Here is an 18,841-nt window from a genome sequence, read left to right on the forward strand (position 1 = left end):
GATTTGTTAAAAGGTGATTTCTTGAAAATACAATAATTCAAAAGAATCATGGATAGGTGATGTTTTTTTGAATTTTGTTTCCGGCGTTGTTGGTGCTCTAGAAAGTGACAGGGGCGAGAGACGGAATCTGTGGCACTAAGGACTAGACTCATAATTCGTGAAGTATAGTAATATGTGTCAAATATTAAAGTCCGTTATTTTATGATAATTATCGCATCTTTTTTGCACAAAATGAATTGCTGTACGATAGATACGCGTGACGCTGCAAGAACTGTCCGTCAGGTGCCGACAATTACGTATATTTGGGCGACTCCTTCCCTTAAGCATCAAAAATTCGAAAATCATGATCTAGCGCTCAAAATATCGATAGTTCAATGATAGCTCTGCCATCCAATTTGCGCTTGCCAGGAACAATTGTGGTCACACCAGTGCTTCTGCCACTGACCAAGTCAGATGGCAATTCCTCTTTTTATTTACTGAGCAGAGAAGTATGAACTGTTTGTATCAGAATAAAACAAAGTGCTCCAAGTCTCGAAGCGTTTAGATGTTACTTTGACTTTGTCGTTGTACACGGAGCAGCTCAAAAGCATTTTTGGGTCAAAATAGTGATACTGCTCCACTTCACATCGAGTCAAGGATCGTTTTTGCTGCTTGAGTTATCAGGATCTAGATTGAGCTCTCTCGATCGGAACAGCTTCCGCATTTGCTGCTGTTCTGTCCAATCTGATGCGCCATATCGGTGAGCGGTGTATCAGCAGAGACAATGACCTCGAAGGATCAGCTTACATTGCTTCTAGACAGTTGAGGAATGCCTTCAATCTTCGGCGAAGCGAATTTCATCAGACTGTGCCATGTGCGAGCTACGCGTAACATTCTCAGCATGAAGTTTGCAACGCGATCAATTCAATCATGCGCAGAATTGACGCTTATGACTGCATTGATTGTGCAGCATAACATAGTATTTCGATGTGGACTTGGATCACATAGCACAGAGGTAAAAGTGTGTTCAGCCTAGGTGCCCATCGCTGCGCATAATCCATATTTCCTATCCGATTCTCCGCACAGAGCATCTTTTACAACACTAGATCCTTCTCTTCTCTATCTGACTGTTCTTTGTTGATTTAGCAGATGCCTCTTGATGCTCCGCGGTGGAAAGCCCGGATTCTTGCCAGCCGGGACCCGCGTCCAACTAGTGGGTCCTTCGTCGCCACTTATCAAATTGTTCGAAATTTCAAAGCTGCTCTCAAATCTATGGAACACGATCCTACAATCGCGTATACGCTTTTCAAAGTCATCCACGAAGCATTTGGGAAATGTAGCTACACGACACCGAAGCCATTTGCCAGATTGCCATCGAATCGCCGTGAATTAGGATATGGCGCAGATGTCTTGGACACTGTAGTCTCCAATCCAGATTTGAGCTTCAAATTGGCATTGCGGTTCCTAAGTGCGATGCGGATTCAACCTTCCCCTGAAAGAACTCTTGGCATCGATTCGCTATACCCAGGCGAAGTCGAAGTGAACGCACTCATTCAGCTTATGGAACAGGATTGTTTCGAGGGCCCTCGACTAATGTCACGGATTTATGAATGGGTCTATGCTGAAATTTCAGAAGCTTTCGTGCATCTATTAAAAAAGCCATTTGGATCGTATAAGCCAAGTTATAGCGAGCAATGTTTGGATAAATCTTCACCCCGTGATCCATTTAGTCCCAGAAAGGGGTTACTCAATGATCTTCAGAGACGTTTGTTGCGAGAGATAGTGGCGCATTTGGTGTATGAAATAGTGAAAGAAGAAAGGGTTTGCTCCCTTAATGAGCTAAATCCGCTAGTTGACGCTCTACTTCGATCAGCTGGCGACCAGTTTGTCGGAATCATGTCAAATCGTGCTTGCTTGGACCCCGTCGATCCATCTTCTCACTCAGAGCACACTGATCTGAGTATGCGACAAGAATTGCAAACAGGGTCTCTCTACGAACAATATTTGAGTTCTATGATGTTCTCTTTGAAATTCACAAGTGCTCATCCGGCATTTGTAGATGCCAGAATTCTCCTCACCGAATTCAGGACCGCGGTGGGCCAGGCGTTCTTGAAGGGGTTCGCCAAAACTCTATGTCACCCTATCAAAACAATCTTCATTGATATGCTCGTTTCAGCGAGTGCACTCCTCAACGGGACACCAGACCAGGAGATACTGCACTCTTCGCCTCAATGCTGCCGAGAGGCACCCATGTTTATCAAAGCCCTTTTAACACCAACGGGCTATTTTGTCTTCGATTCAATCGTCCATGCATCAGAGTTTCCTGCCTTTAGAGCTCTTGTAAAAGAGATTCTTGTGTCTGGAAAGGTGAACGCAAAGACACTTTTCTCCATGGCTGTCGCAATGAAGGAGCATTGGAACCTCGAGATTGATCTGAAATCTTTAAGCGACTTGCATGGAGTCATTAATCTGTTCACCTGCAATTCCTTTGTCCTTGCATCATACCTAGAATCTGTCTCTCCAAGACTGTTGTCGAATACATTGAAGGAGTATTTCGGAAGTCAACAGATTCCATCTTCTTGGATTTATAAGGGTACTGAGAATTGGTATCGAGAAAGAATTGTCGAATAGTGGCCGCAAGGTTCAGACGGCGCTTAGCTTTCCTTCACTTCTTTGCGAAATTTCTGCTGTGAATTTTACCAGCCGCCGCTGCATTTCCAGAAGGGCTGAAAATTGTACGAGAGAGAGAGGGAGTCCTTAGAAGTTTCGAGCATATTGAAGTATCAAAGACCGAAAGCTCTGTGGGTGTTGTCTTGGTTCTACTGATTTTCAAGGTATTGGTCTATGTTACGTCGCAGCTCCATTTGCTTACGATAGCAGCTAACTATTCAGACGGCAACGGGATACACTCAATTTGCTAAACTATATCATGTCATGTGGACGATATTCGAAGGTGGGTATTCAAAGGTGGATATTCGAAGGTGGATATTCAAAGGTGGATATTCGAAGGTGGGTATTCGAAGGTGGATATTCGAAGATGGCTATGTCTTTCGCCTCATAGGTTTGTTCATGAGGGTGCTGATGGTGTGAGAATTTACTTCCAAAGTTCTGATCAGTCCAATAAATTATGTGATAAACTAGTGTTCTTTTAGATTGTGCAGAAGTGTATTATTGTATGAGTCTCCGTGGCACGGGTGTTCTTAGGTCAGACGCACCACAGATAAAGTGCTGTTCGCTCGTCGCACTTGTTGTGTAAAAGCGCGTCAAGTTACGTTTCTCATCTTAGTACTATATAATTGCATATTTTTACCTCTTTTCAAGAAGACACAGAAGAATTTGTCACTCAATACGAAACACACTTAAAGTTCGACGTCCTGGCTATGAGTTTGATCCTCTCTGTAGTCTAGCACATGATGCTCAAACTCAATGTCCTGCAGGGAAATTATCTAAATGTCAGACATCGTCAGATTCTTACTTGTCTACTAAAGCAACGAGTTACTAGGAGTGTATTGCCTATCTTCACTGTCCTTTCAAGGAGGACTTTCTATGGATTTATATAGTAATTAAATCCCTCATGTTAGGGTAGTTAGGATGCACTTAGGAGGACGTTCACGGTTAAGTGCGCTTAAGGGCATTTACACTGATTTCGTCAAAACACCCGTACCTCGGGCACAGATTCACCCTCAGATGCAGGAAGCCCTACCAGGCGATGTGTATATCATAGTCCACACTGGTTTCTCAATTCACAATTGCAGCAGCATCCGTATACTTCGATTGTGTAGAGTTGTAGCATGGGCCGAAACTGCGTGACGATAATTCGAATAAACACAAGTTGCATTTTCTTTTCAATCAGAATTTGATATCCTATTTGCATGGAAGCATTAGCGTCTTTAGTGTCACATTTATCACTCGATCTTGAGATGCGAATGCACTTGATGCGCTGTAGTATTCTCTCACTTCTTCTCATTCCATAATATTATTTAAATTTGTTGTTAGGTTGATCGTTCATGTCTGATGATCTGTTTACTCGGTAAGCATTTCGATTGGAAACCTGTATTACTTACTCTATATCATTGGCCGTAGCTAGCCCTACTTAATTCTCGGACAAGCCGGGGGCCACCTGAAGCGTATTGACGGGCCGTCGTGGCAGTTCGAAGCTTCTGTGCTATCCTATCGTCATTATTCAGAGCGTCTCATTCGATGCGTCTCATCACAGTGTCGACAGCTATCTTGATCTTTTAATCGGATACTCTAGCGGCGAAACTCTATGAGTTACCTTACACTGTTTATCAAGAGGAGGATGTGAAGCATTTGCAAATACCTCTCACTTTGATCCCAAAAACGCGATATTCTCCTGCTCACACTTTGAGACCGATGATATCATGGTTTTTCAGGGGCAGCGATTCTCAAATCATCTGGTAAAAAGTGAGTTGAGTCAGAACACAATCAACAAGTGTTTGCAACTAAGTATTCAGTATTGCAGAAGAAGCTAATCTCGGTGAGGTAGTCTAGTGACCTGTAAGAACCGAGGTGATATCGTGAGATTTTGGCAGAGGAAAGAAAGTGCAATGTTTTAGGAAAACTTCTTTTAGTTAGCAAAGAAATGAGGTTTCAGTAGAAGGCATCATATAAAGGAGTGCCGCCAGAAACATGTCGAGTTAAAGCCAAACGAGTACCATTCAAACTGGCATAGAATTCAGGAAACAATTACGACTAGTCGTTATTCAAAATTTTGATTATCTGTTCCGGTAAACGGGATGATACAATATGATTCTATCAATCGTTTTTAGCGTATTTTTTGTGTCATATTTACCCACGTATAAGTGGTCTTTAGCCTTGTTATATGGTCCTGAAATTCAATCGTCTCCTGTTAGGTTGACGTTAGAATGCTTACATCAGCTAGCCGAATTAGTAAGTCCCGATCTGGGGCACGATTATTAGGTGTACCAGGAAGGTGGAAACCGACCTACGACGTCTGGCTGAAGGGTCACAGGTCGGGATGCAAGAAATTCTCGTATATAAAAGGAAGGCTTCACCAGCCAGTTTCTGTTCGAAGGTCAATCACTACCCACTCTATTTTAAGTAATAAATCAGTTTAACTATCGGTAACCTAACTTCTCCTCTTTCGAAATTTAGACACTTTGGGAGGAAATGAATCCATACAAAAATAAAAAAAGAATTATTGGACGATTCTAATCTTTCTATTTGCATACGTTGTATTAATATCAGGTATGTATTAGCCGACATCCGTGATTATTTAAACCCAGAAGTTCGGAAGTATTCACCTAGGATTAAACTACGTGACAAAACCCACCGCCTTAGTTCAGCACATAAGGATTACCATCGGGTCCATAACGATATTTGCCCGATTTCTGCAAATAGAGAAGGATGAACCAATCCTCCCTTTGAGATAGGGGTATATGGTCGAAAAGCTTCTCATTCAAAAATCTCTCCTGGAATATTTCGGGCCTCCGGCTAGTCGCTATTCCTTCGCCTATCTCATTCTGAGTTAGCTCATCAGGAGCATTCAGGTCAGATCTTTCAACATCAGCTAAGGCAGCAAGAAGTGCCAGATTATCGAGGCGATTCCAGCCTTTGTCGGATTCGAAAAAAAACCACCTACCCATAATAGAGTATACAAGGATCTGGAACTCCTCTAAAAGAAATTGCAACTCCATGGTGAAATTTGAATGGAAAGAAGCCAAACACATAAAAGGCTCTGATTTCAAATGCACTGCGTCTTTTTTCTCTGGGTTCGCCATATCCTTAAGGTTATTCAAATCCTTCTCAGTCATAGCTCGATACTGATCCCAAATATCAATTCCCAATTGTATATTTGGAATTGAGTATTCCGCATCTAATTCGCCCCTCACGATAGCATTATAAGACTCCAATTCCCAAATCAAGTATTCAAAAATCTTGCAACAGCTCTCTTTAAGAAAACATGTTTGCGCCAAAACAATGTCTTTCACCGAATAGAGAAGGACTATCACAAGCTCTCGTTCAATCAAAGATGGTTTGTGGATAATATCCTGTAGTTGGATATTAATCATTTCAAGTGTCAAATCCTTGAAATCTTCGATTCCATCAAGATGTAATTTCAATTTTGACTTGAGCGAAATTTGTGAAAGTGGTGGGCATTCATTTGAGACCGAAGAATCCAATACAGAAAGTTTAGTTTCAGGACTAAGACAGGTGGGTTGTTCACATGGCCAATTTCCTTCAGTAGTGTTGTGAGGATCCACTGGAGAGATAAATGCGTTTCCTTTCCAATTTTTAAGAAAAGATGGCAGACACAACGACAGAATGAGCTCAATACCGACATCACTTGACATAGTGGAGACCAATTCAATTTTGTCGACATCACTACAAAATTCAACATCATGAACACACAAATCTTGAGCCAAGGAGCCAATCAACTTTATTGTATCATCATTGCCAGAAGTAATTGCTTTCATGATGTCAATTATATGCGGAGGTAGCGGAAACATAAAAAAGTGTCTGAAAATGAACGAACCAAACTCTGTTTTGGCATACCCATTAACAAGGACTTGCATCTGGTTCTCAGGATTAGCAGGGGGTGCTCGGTGTTCTGGCTCAATGACATGCTCGTTCAAAGATTCAAGAATTGTCAGGAGAAGTCGTGGAAGAAAAGGTTTCTCGTTCCAAATAGCATAATTGAATCCTTCCAAAAACTTTTGTGCAACCTTTGTCATTAATGGTTCAAGGAAAGCCTTTTTATCTTCTTCCGGTAAATCATCCCCTACTTCTTCAGTGATGTCGCGAATCAAATCAATAGCCAGGTCTTGTTGTTTTGCAGGCAAATTGTATGCGTCGCCCTCTCTTTTGGCATACAGAAGATATCTGAGGAGCGTTGTCAATGTGCCATCATACGGCTCCTTTGACAAGACTTCGATAAGCTTCATTCCTGGTGGCTCGAGTAGAAATCCCAAGAGGTGTTCATAGTCGTCATCACACTTACCCTTTCCCTCATCTTTGGCAAACCAAATCAACATAGACCGTGACATTTCCTCCAAAAGACGTTCGACTTCTGGGTTTTCATCAACTTGTGCTAATTCAGGCTGAGCAGGATTGGGGACCTGGGCATTTGGTAGAACGGGCTGTACCGCATCGTCAACAGGGCCATTATCTGCCATTCAATGAGCTTTGGGGAGTAGAGAATAAAGGAGGTTGAAACTAGAGGAGGAGGGGGAGGGGCAGTAGTAGTAGAAGTGGTACTGAGCTAATATCTTTTTACGTCTAAAAGAAGTAGGTGCTAGACAACAAAGAGAGGTTAGGTTTTCTCAGAAAGAGAGTGGTGGATATTTTGTAATTTATGAGGAAAAAGCACCTCCTTTTATATTCGGACCAGGAAGCAGACTTGGGTCAAGTAAATTTCGTTTGAGGCACAATGTCCAGCGCCAAATTGCCCGTTTCTGCATTTGAAAGGGAATTCACGACTAATTGACTGAGCAGTCGTGCAGATAATTGCAAAGTCGCAGTATTTTGAATTCACCGCCTATCATAGCTCAGTATTTGCGGGATTTAATCTTCGATTAAGGAGTTCAACTCCCGTGTCTCGTATCTGACACATCTATCTGCAGTACCAGAAGTACATGGAATCCTGTCAGACCCTTCAATTGGATTATGAGGTTATCGGTCGTCTATTCAAAAATTCCGAGAACTTGACAAAAGCAATGATGAAGAAACGTAAAATATTGATGAGAGGAACATAAAAGCAGAATTGAGAAATCCCTGATGGGTACTTGTTAATAGACATGGCGGGAGGGGGTGGGGTTTCTTTGCAGGACTAGAATCACATTCTGCAGGCTAGATTCAGGTGTACCGGACAAGGCATTTACCTCCGTTTCTTTATATAGATGAACCAGAGTCAGTCTGGCATATTGAAATAGAACCAACTGGAGTTCGCATCACCCCCAAAGTGTTGTTTGTCTCGCTCCGATGCACTCTGTCCCAATTTTTTGTCTGAAAGCCTCTGCCTTACCACCCACTCAGACAATGTCAGTCTAATATAGCATTGTGCATACACTTCTGACCTGCATGTACGTGTTTCAGGTTGAGGTTGAGAAGTTTATGGGGAAATACCTCTAGTTTCTCCCATTTTGATCAATATATATCTATACGAAGGATGAGGGCCTTTGAACATCTGTTTGTGTAGTCACTCCTTCTCTCAAAAACGACATGTTGCATGGTTATACTCGAAAGAGACATGATGTAGAACTCAGTCATCTCGCCCCATTTATTTTAATAGTTGAAGCGGTAAATATATTATCAAGCTCTGCCTGAAATATTCCGAGCGAGGAACATTCATCTAAGACAGCCAATCCCATTCTGAATGTAATTGTTACGTAACGCATAGAGTAATACGACTAGGATATCGATTAAAGATACTAGAGACAGCTATTGACGCTAGGATGAGACATATCAATTGAGAAGTTCTGAATATCGACGATAGAATATTACCAAAGCTTTGGGCCTCCGATGGGCTTTGGATGGCCCAAAAATATGCCTTAGATGACTGTCGGCTGATCCGATGCTTGATAGTCGGATGGCCCGAGGCTAGTCCGATGGTGAGTCTAAAATGGCCTTGGGCTCATTCCAGATCTCACCTACTGGTCAGATCTCGGGATGTAACTACGGATGGCCATGGTCGATTAAATAGAGCAACTATTACAAGAATTCTAACTAACGTGCCATCTAGGTAAACAGATCATCAGACATGATCAATCAATCTAAAAGGTTCTCGTTTCAAACTCAACAAACAAATAATTTTAATCCGAGACGTTGATTCGCTCGTCGGCGACTCCCCATATCACCTACGGCTCCTGAAAGATTCCAATGCATTTTGGATGACAATCCCATCAGCCAGCGACACCAGAGAACGTATTGCCTTTCGTCCGGATGTCAAACGAGCCCCTAGTCGGCTATTTCCCAAGTACTCTCTTGCAGCAACTGAAATTCTCAACTCCAAAGCCCACGCGCTTCTTGAGGCGTCCGATAGGAACGATTACGTGGTACCGCACCTGGCTACTAAAAGAACGCGTGATTTTTGTATTGTATTCGAAATAAGCTTCGTCAATGACATAAATCAACCCATTCCCACTACTCTTGCCCTTCTCCGCTCTCTCATCCTCGATCGCAGTGACAGCACGGTTTCCTGATACCTTGATTTGGAAAACGATATTACAAATTGCGTCTCTGCCACTAAATCATCCCGCACACCACGCCTGCCACTCTGAGAGGCCGATTTCAATGACGCGTCTTACTCTTTGGTTTATGTGATGTACCCCAAGTTTTCCGCTCCCACATGCCCACGCTGCTTCCGGGACTTACGGCTTATTGTAAACCTTGACAATATCCTAAGTTTCTCTCCAAACTACGTATTTATAAGAAGCATGTCAAAACAATAATTACCATTCTTCATGGCAATCAACACCAATAGAACTATGACCAATGTATTTCCGGGTCCCTGGTATCGAAAGATTGGTCATCGAATAACGGCGGAGGGTATTACACCTACTTATACGTCTCTGGGAATTCGGCGCTCCACATTCTTTGACCGAAATCGTGTCTTTCCTCGGCCATGTAGAATAATTCCAGGACATAATTACAGCTTATGCCCATCGTGATTCGCGAGAATGTCGCCTTTGATTGGACGAATGGGTGCCAACAGTCTTTTGAAAATCTCAAACAGACTGTTTTGGACTTCATGTCTGTCCCAGAACTTGATCCCAACAAGATCCGTATCCACACTGATGCCAGTCAGTTTGCGGCGGCGACTGCCATTCTTTAGCCACTATTCCTATATTCTGGCATCCTATCGAACACCGTTTCGAAAAAATTTACATCTATCGGCGTATTTGGGACATCTACATCATGTCAAGAATTCCGATACTCTATCGAAGGGCAATCTTTCTTTATCGTCCGTGATCAGGAGTCCCTCCTGCAAATGTTCGCTCAATACCGCAGTCTCAGTAGACCACGAAGCCAAATAATCTGCGGATATAACGTTGTATACTGATCCTTTTTCAGTATTCCGCCACCGTCTTCCCTGGCGCGAACAATTAGCTTGCTGATCATTTGTCCCTTCTTAAGTCGCAACTGTTTTGAGAGTGCTTGGCGCCCTCGTCGCTATTGAGCCGGGTTTGCAATAGATCAACTTGTTTCTCGCAGCCTACACTGAGGGCCCCTCTTCGGCCCGCTGACTTACCACAAAAGGATGTTCCCGACACCTCTGTCGATGACGATACTAATCGAGTAGATCCGGACTATCACCTTCTCTATTATATTAATTGATTGTGCATCCCTCGTGAAGCTTTACATTCTTTAGTTTGCCAAACGCACGTAGGCGCCCGGCGGGACACATGGGTGTACGCCGATAAGAGCAGTGTTTTGCACCGCTAAACTATTTTGCTGGAATGTAAAAGTTTTCAAGTCATACTTCGCTGAATTTGACGTCTGACTGAGGGTCAAATTTGCTTCTAGTAAGCCCGCTAAACCATAACCCTCTTTACCTCGCTTAGGGTGGGAGACCGATATTACTACTCATTGGGCTTCCGACGTCATTTTTAAAGGACGGACAGTAAATGCCACAATAACAATTATTAAAATGTTCTCCAATCGCACCCATTTTTACCCGGTATGACGTGATATCTAGACTTGTGACTTCGTCGAAACCCTATTATTTCCCAGTTCAAGAGATACACAAGTCCATTCAATTGATCGTGGCCGCCAATTGTTAGAACAGTATTTCAGGCACTTTGTATGGTGTTTCAGTTTGCTCAGACTTGCTCCTCGCACGCCATTAACGGTCTGACAGTCCTGTAAAGAATTGTCACAAACTCATTGAGACAGTCCTTCGCCTTTATGTTTTACCGAATGTTTAGTGGTTATGCTGTCTTACAATGGGAGGACATATTTCAAATGCGCAACTTGCTACCTCTCTCGACGGCCGTTCTCCCTTTAAAGTCAGGATAGCCCTTATCCTGTCGGCTTAAATCCACATGGTTTGCCCTATTGTTGAACGTGGCAACATTTATGCCAACGAGTTATCCGAGTCATAAGAGAGGATGGCATACGTCCTCAGCGGTACATCAATCAGACTTTAAACAGGCCGAACAATAACACAACTCGCGCCATCGTGACTTAAACTTCATGGCTAGCCTCCAGTTCTATATCGATATATTCCAAATTCAGTCTCACCCAAACGCCCAGATCGCCGTCTTAGTACCCAAATTACGCACCAAGTACGCCAGATACTTTCGAATCTTGTCCGTTCTCAGCCCTGTCAACGACGAATTTACACTGCCATATTCGTACCGTGGCAGCCCGATATTCACACCAGTACCCCTAGATCGACAAAGCTCATCTTTCATCAGTTTTTATAACCGCACCTCCGCGGAGGTTCGGTTCAAACGGTCAACGACGGTAAAGTTCTTGTAGAAATTCATGATGTTCTTGGTCCTCAAAAACTAGGATAAGGCCCTAGCATTAAAGCAAGAAAGAAACCGACAGATAAGTTTTCTTTGGGTGATATTATAAAGTGTCGATCCGCCTTTCAAATTCCGCTTCAGAACTATCGCGAGATTACGCACAAATTTCGAATCGAACAAAATCCGAGCTTCTAGATCAAACGCAGCTCATGATTCGGGGGAATATTAGGTAATTTGTAGAGTACTACCACTAGAATGCCGGATTATCAATATCAAGATAAGCTCTTGGTAAAGACGTGGAATATAGGCACAACACATTATTTTCATTGAATGACGACGGTTGATCGATTAGATGATACAAGAGTCGTTGGGCTCTCATTGTCCGATAACTGGGTGAAAGAGGGCTAGGTGACATCTCATTATCTGTTGAGATAGCCTGACTAAATTGAAAATAGTGCTAGCTACGTTTGAGTTTTTGGTCAAAAAATTTAGGTTTTGTCTTTTAGAAAATAACGGAGCAAACAGATCAACAAAGATGGATGATCATACTAACAAAGTCAGAATCAAACAATTCAATACCACACTAACAACAATGTCTACATATGATACCCACACCGTCTAAATGAGCTCAGCCATCCGAATCCTACACCTGCTTCTCGTAACGTTTATTGAAATTTGATATCTCTAGCATACCCACAGTTTTGCCCAGCAGAACCCAAACAACACAATGTCACGGACCCGCCCGCAAAACAAATGACTACAACCTGAGTATACCACCATTGCCCTGCAGCAACAGCTCTAAGCATTAATATGCAACTCAGGAGTAGGCTTGGTAGCAGCCTCCACCAACAAATCAATCACCGCCTGCTTCTTCTCAGAGAACTTCTTCTTGATTTCCTGCAACTCCTCCTCGACCTGCTTGTCGGAATCCTTCTCGATGGACTCATTCAAGCCAGCATGATCAGCCTCGTACTTGTTCAACTCTGCTTCTTTTTGGGACTTGTACTCGTCGATGTCGGCCTGAGCGTCAGACTTGGCGGACTTGAGGCGAGATGTTCTGTATCTGCGTGCCTCGTTGACAATTTCTGCGGCGTCTTTCTCCGTTTTGAGGAGCGATTGGATGCTGGAAGACATGATGTATGTGAATGTGGGAGATAGTGGTTGGAAGATGTAAATTGGGTGTGAGCGGGTGGGTCACGTGGGAGATAAGAGTGAATCACGAAAGTTAAAAAATGGTGATGAATAATTTTGTGTCAAAAAATTCTCAATGTTCGAGGGGAATTTTAATACTCCATTAATTTCGGTAGTAATATATTTTTGTGTTGCAGCTCTGGCTTGGTCTTGATTCGATACGGGATTCAATTATAGGTGTGTAAATCTGTAGCGAAGACGATTGAGAGTAGATTTGTAGGCAATGGAGTGGAACAAAGGCAAGTACTCTTATCGGTTGTTTATTTCCTAGTTATTGGTATGTGTGCTACGTTTGCATAGCTTGATCAGTTTTGGCGCATGTAATCGCATATTGTAGAGAAGAAAGGGCCGAGACGTATAAAGTATTTTGTTGTCAATTTTCATCTTATTTGCTCGGAAGAGAAGTCAAGTGATTGAATAGTTTGGTGCGTTGTGCCTCTTTACCAAAAAGCGGCAATCGAACGATTTCGAACAAAAAGCGCTCAAACAATTAATCTGACAATCAGATGAATTAATAATTGTCTGTATCTACACTTTTATTCTCGCAAGAACTTCCATGGCACCATCCAGGTACAAAACTCTCTATCATTGTATCAATTATCTACCCATTACTCATTCGACATAATTTCCTTCACCAATGAAGCGCAACATGTACTCATCGATGTGTCCAATTCCATCGTCGTAATCCTCGTCCTCGAAACCATCATCGCCGCTTCTCTTTGGCTTTCCTGGATCCTTTCCGGATTCATCGAAATCATCTTCGTCCACAGCAACCTCCTTCATCGCTTCTTTTGCCGCCTTTCGGTCCGCTTCATCTTCTGCTTGTGCCAACAAATCAGCATTGACGTTTTCGCCGATCGGCTTGTCTGATAAATTACTGATAATGCTTGTGTCATTCACCAAATCTCGGACAGAGAACTTGCCTAGATAGTCTGTGGTGAAATCTCCCTCCTGAATCACTACATTATCCAACTGTCTCTTTTGATTAGCTTTTTTGAGAATGTTGGACTCAATGGTGTACTCAGAGACAAACCGGTAAATGTGCACATCTCTCAGCTGTCCGATTCTGTGACAACGGTCTTGACATTGCTTATCCATAGCTGGATTCCAATCAGAGTCATAGAAGATTACAGTGTCTGCACCTGTTAAATTAATTCCAAGACCACCAGAACGCGTAGATAAAATAAAGACCGGGATCTTCGGGTCACGGTTGAATTTTTCTGTCATTAATTGTCGATCCTCGATCTTTGTGGCACCATCCAATCTCATATATCTGTAGCCATGAATATTTAAAAACTGCTCCAATATGTCCAAAACTTTGGTCATTTGAGTGAAGATTAAAGCGCGATGACCTTTTGGAACTAAATCATGAAGTAGTGTCGCCAATTTTTGCAACTTACCACAGTCATATTGAAGTAGTTGTTTATCCGGGAAAGCAATAGACAACTTGACTTGGGCATGATGATATGGATTAGAGATGAGATCCTTCTGTACATCTTCTCTCACTTGAGATTGTGTACTGACAGGAATGATTTGGTCTTTCATATCAAGTGCCACGACTGTTGGCGTGATGACGGCAAACTTTTCAACAGAAGGTGCCATGAATTGCTTACGCGTAGGAATATCCATGATCATGGTATCCACCAACTCGCAATTCTTCTTGTACGTGGCTTTCTCGACGAAACGTAAAAGAGAATCTCCGTACATTGGCCTCCGCAGGCACCTAAGCGTGTTCAAATAGATAACCTGTTGTAATCTATCTCTCAAATTGATTTGTTCTTCCAATTTCAAGCGCTGATTGATATGGATCAAATTGGCAAGTGGTCCCTCAGAAAGGGTTGAGGACTCAACGTCTCGCCCTTGCTCAATCAAGTTGTCCAATTCTTGCACCTGCTCCTCGAGCTTCTTGTTAGACATAAGACGTTGCTTTGCTGCCGCGCCAAAGTAGTTGAGGTCATCTTGACAAGTAATATCAGCATTGAGAACCTCTAGAGAAACTTCTGGGCTCTGATTAGCATTAAGAAGACTAAGAACGGTTTGATTGGCAGTGTTGTAGGTGTTGGAAACGGCTCTTGGCATAGAAAAGGAGGTCACGATGGGGCGAACCTCAAACAAGTCAGGATGATTACACACCTTTCTCAACTGCATCAAACAATTAATGATGGACAAAAAATTTCCTGACTGAAGAGTCTCCTTCGTCTTGGCTCTTGACATGAAGTCATCGTACAAGTATCTTTGTCTGTTAGAAAGTCGACAGTAGACAATGTGTTCATATTTTCCTGGCATCTGTTTCTCAACATCTTTTTTGAGACGACGAAGTAAGTATGGACGCAAGACTTGGTGCAATCGAGCAATCGTGTCTTTGGTTTCTTTGTCTAGTGTGCTCGTTACATTCTCCTCAATGACATCTCCGGTGCCTGTTTTCTCAAGAATTTTATCAACGGGTTTTCCAAACCATTGTTGGAAATCCTCAAAGTTAGCAAATCCCTCTGGCATCATTTGCTCAACTTTCGAGGATGGCATAAGGAAGTACAACAAAGACCAAAGCTCCATTAAGTTGTTTTGCAATGGTGTACCTGTGAGAAGTAAACGATTCTCGGTGCTGAAGTTAAGAAGGGCATTCCATCTAGTTGAGCGAAAGTTTTTGATGTTGTGAGCTTCGTCAAGAATCATGTATCGCCACTTCTTTCTCCTGAATGATGACTGGTCATGAACGACTAATTGATAGGATGTGATACAAACATGAAAGGCATCTTCTTTATTCCAACCCTTTCTTTTTTGTGCTCTCTCTTGGACAGATCCATAGTATGTCAAAACCTTGAAACCAGGCGCAAACTTTTTGAATTCCATTTCCCAATTAAGCATCACAGATGTCGGGACAATGATCAAATGCGGTCCCCATATATGGTGTTCACATGCAAGATACGATAACAAAGATATAGTTTGGATAGTTTTACCCAAACCCATCTCATCTGCAAGAATTCCATTTGTGTCGTTGTTATACAAACTGGCCAACCAATTAAGACCTTGTTTTTGATAAGGCCGGAGAGTTCCTCTGAGTAAGGATGGGAGTGGGACTTCTTTAACTCTCAATCCATTGATTTCCTCAGTTTTCACATTTTCAGTCTCATCTTCTTTCTTGCTCCTCGAGACGTCACCATTAGAAGTTTTACTTCCCTCTTCCTCGTCGACTTCCATTTCATCCTCGGATTCACTAGCACTTTCAGAGGAAGTGCTCAGTTCATCATCCATAGAATCAGAGAAGTCATCGGAGTCTAACTCATTGGGTCCGGATGTTGAAATACTCTCAATAAGCTTCTTCTGCTCTTCATTATAATCTGTTGAGTATGTAGCATCCTTTGGCTTAGAGTCATTGCCGTAGAGTGCAGCAAGGCCATCTCCTTGAATATCCTCTTCCTCCTCTGAACCAGACCCATTGGTATCAAGAGCAGCTCCATTTTTGTTTTCATCTGCAGTAAATTCGCTATCGACAGTATCACTTTCAGGATTCGGAGTCGAGTCGAGGGTTCTGCGACTATCATCATTAGACTCTTCGTTTAGGGATTCCATTTCGGTAGCCTCTCTGGAAGAGTTTGTGCGCTGAACACCTAATAACTGGTTTGAGTAATCAAGGACTCGGTTGAGTTGCTCCTGGCCCTTGACCATTTTCTCTTCTTCCTCTCTTTCATGCTGTAAATGCCTGTATACCTTGTTCGCCTGCGACCATCTTTTCTTGACAGCTTGAATAGCAATTCTACCCATTTTCCTAAGGTTTTGTTCCTGTTCACGGGCAAGCCTCTCTTTTTCACCGGCCTTTCTCCGGAAATGCTGCTCCACCATTTGAGCAATTTTGCCGGCTTTAGAGACATGATATCGTCTATAACGTGCCACGTTATTCGCAAATTTTAAGCCTTGAGTCATCAAGAAATCGTGCGAGGTCATGTCATTATTGGCACCTTGTATTCTAGGGAAGACAGAGCCATTCTCTCTGAAGTAATCCAGAAAAAGCTTACTGGTGAGCGTTGGAACAGCAATCTTTCGCTGTTCAAAAGAAACTCCATTGTGTTCAATTCTATTTTCCTCATAAATCTTGGTGTGGAGCTTTCTGAGCATATCTTTTTGATCGTTTAAAATTACTTCGTAGTTCCCAGTGGACGCACCACTTGAATCATCGACAATAGCAAATCTGTTTGCTTCCATGAATTTAGAAATCCGAGACTCGACAGTAGGAGCGCGTAGGGTGCGCTTTTTATCAGAAACTATTTCGATCGGTTCAGCTTTATACTCCAACAATTTCGCAGACTCCTCAGTGTCGTTTTCAGCACCAAACTCTAGTAGCGAGGGTTTCCAAGTAGGGATATGCGAGGGATGTGTGATTTTTGGAGGCGGGAGAGAGAACTTGACTGTTTTCAATTTAAATGAGGAGTCTAGGCCAGACAATGACACATCAGAAACATCCGAAAGATCATCACAGTCATATGCTAAAAAGTCGATGTCAAATCCACGGACCGCTTCCATACCCTTGGCGCGTTTGTGTCTCTTGATTGAGGGTCTATGTCTAACAGCAGTGGAAGGCACCGGTTTACGGGCTACAGCCGGCAGATCATCGAAAGTCAACAAGTCAATCTCATTATTTTCACACACACGAAGCACCTCGTCCATAAATGGGTATTTCTCGCGGAGAATGGCTTCACGTTCTTGCATCTGTTTCTTCTGTAGTCTTAAAGGAATGCTGTCCATATTCGGAAGCAGCGCCTCATCCCATATAAGCTTATACTTATGTTTATCTACAAAGTACTGGAATACCTCCGGCATTGCTGAACCGTTCACAGCAGCCCATGCGGGCGAGAAATCCGTAGGATTCCAATCCACCAAAGATCCAAATTCCTGAAGCTGGAAGAGCTCATTTACGTACACATTGAAGCGAACTATCGTCTCCACTAACTGTGCCTGCGTATCCAGCATATGGGCTGTATTGGCCAGGAGATCGTAGTTCTGCTCGGCTTTCGTATTTAAATGCTTGGATGGGTATGAAGGAGTCAAAGGCTCAGGCGATAGCGACAGAGCGGCTCTTCTTTTTCGCGTATTATGTTCTGATCCCGATCGGGAAGAAGACACACTTTTCATTGGGTAAGAATATCAGCGTAGTGGCGTGAAATCGTGAAATCTAGGGATCCACTCACTGGGGTGTAGTTAAGGTGAGAAATTTCGAGGAGCGCGAAATATGGGGTTGAGGTGAGGAAAAAATATTGGGAAAACCAATGGGAGTGTGCAATGGATGCATTTGATAGGTGGAGAATTGTGTTGAAATCCTTTTTTCAATTAATTTGTTCCATGGCGTATTTCTGCGTTGTTGATTATGTTCATTGGCTTTTAGGGTATTCTATTGAATGTATGTGGAAGTCGTAAGAGAAATTGAAATCACTGCATTTTGGAGCTAACAAAATAGTAGAAATTTCAAAGTCTTTGAGACCTTTCACTGTTGGTAATATTGGTGGGTGAACGCGTTTGATTTGTGTTACGTAGGAGCAGATGATGATATTCGCATAAATTGAAACATAGAACTTGTTCCTGGAAGATGAAATATAATATTTTCTCTTTTCAAATCTCAGATTGTGTTGTCGATATGCGCTGGCTTTTGCCATGTAGCTGTTGTACCATGCTACACAAATGTATGAGGCGCAATCTTGTTCAGACTTTTGAAGGCTTTGATAGGCATTTAATATTTACGAAAGATGATACGCTATTCACATAAACATGGCCTGTCGCATATTTTAGGCTCTCGGACCATAGAAACGGCCATCTCAGAGCATGGGCTAGTCCAATAGTCAATCCGTTCCGATTCTTCATGAAGAGAGGGTAAAATTTGCGGTGCGAGTTGATAGAGACGAACTGGTCGCGCTGCCATCTGTCGATACAATTACAGATTCTAAATATCTAGGCAGTCTTGTCAACTGTCTAAGAGACAGCTTTTGGTAGAGACAAGCTGTGGAATGAATACAATGTCAAAGAGAACTAAGAATCAATTCAATTCGAATATGAAATTCACATGAATTCTGGACGGCTTTCCAGCTTTGGAAGATTTTCGAGGAAGTATAATACTTGATCTAAAATTACGACAGAATGATGCTTGTTCCCTAACAATCCTGTTTTCAAAATGTTTCTAAAACCACCTCTATTCGAAAAGAGGGATCCTAAATAGTGGGCTGTCCAGCTGA

General features: G+C 42.6%; 1 protein-coding gene across 1 annotated transcript; it reads right to left on the reverse strand.

The window, feature by feature from the left end:
- Positions 1-13,235: 13,235 nt before the first annotated feature.
- PUMCH_002850 (uncharacterized protein) lies at positions 13,236-17,750 on the reverse strand (the record flags this gene model as incomplete). The annotated part of the gene is made up of 1 exon (XM_063021842.1): positions 13,236-17,750. One exon carries the CDS (start codon positions 17,748-17,750, stop codon positions 13,236-13,238), a length of 4,515 nt encoding a protein of 1,504 aa, XP_062877912.1.
- Between the last annotated feature and the right edge of the window lie 1,091 nt (positions 17,751-18,841).

The sequence above is a fragment of the Australozyma saopauloensis genome, chromosome 3 (genome assembly GCF_035610405.1).
Source record: "Australozyma saopauloensis chromosome 3, complete sequence".
Lineage (NCBI taxonomy): Eukaryota > Fungi > Ascomycota > Pichiomycetes > Serinales > Metschnikowiaceae > Australozyma > Australozyma saopauloensis.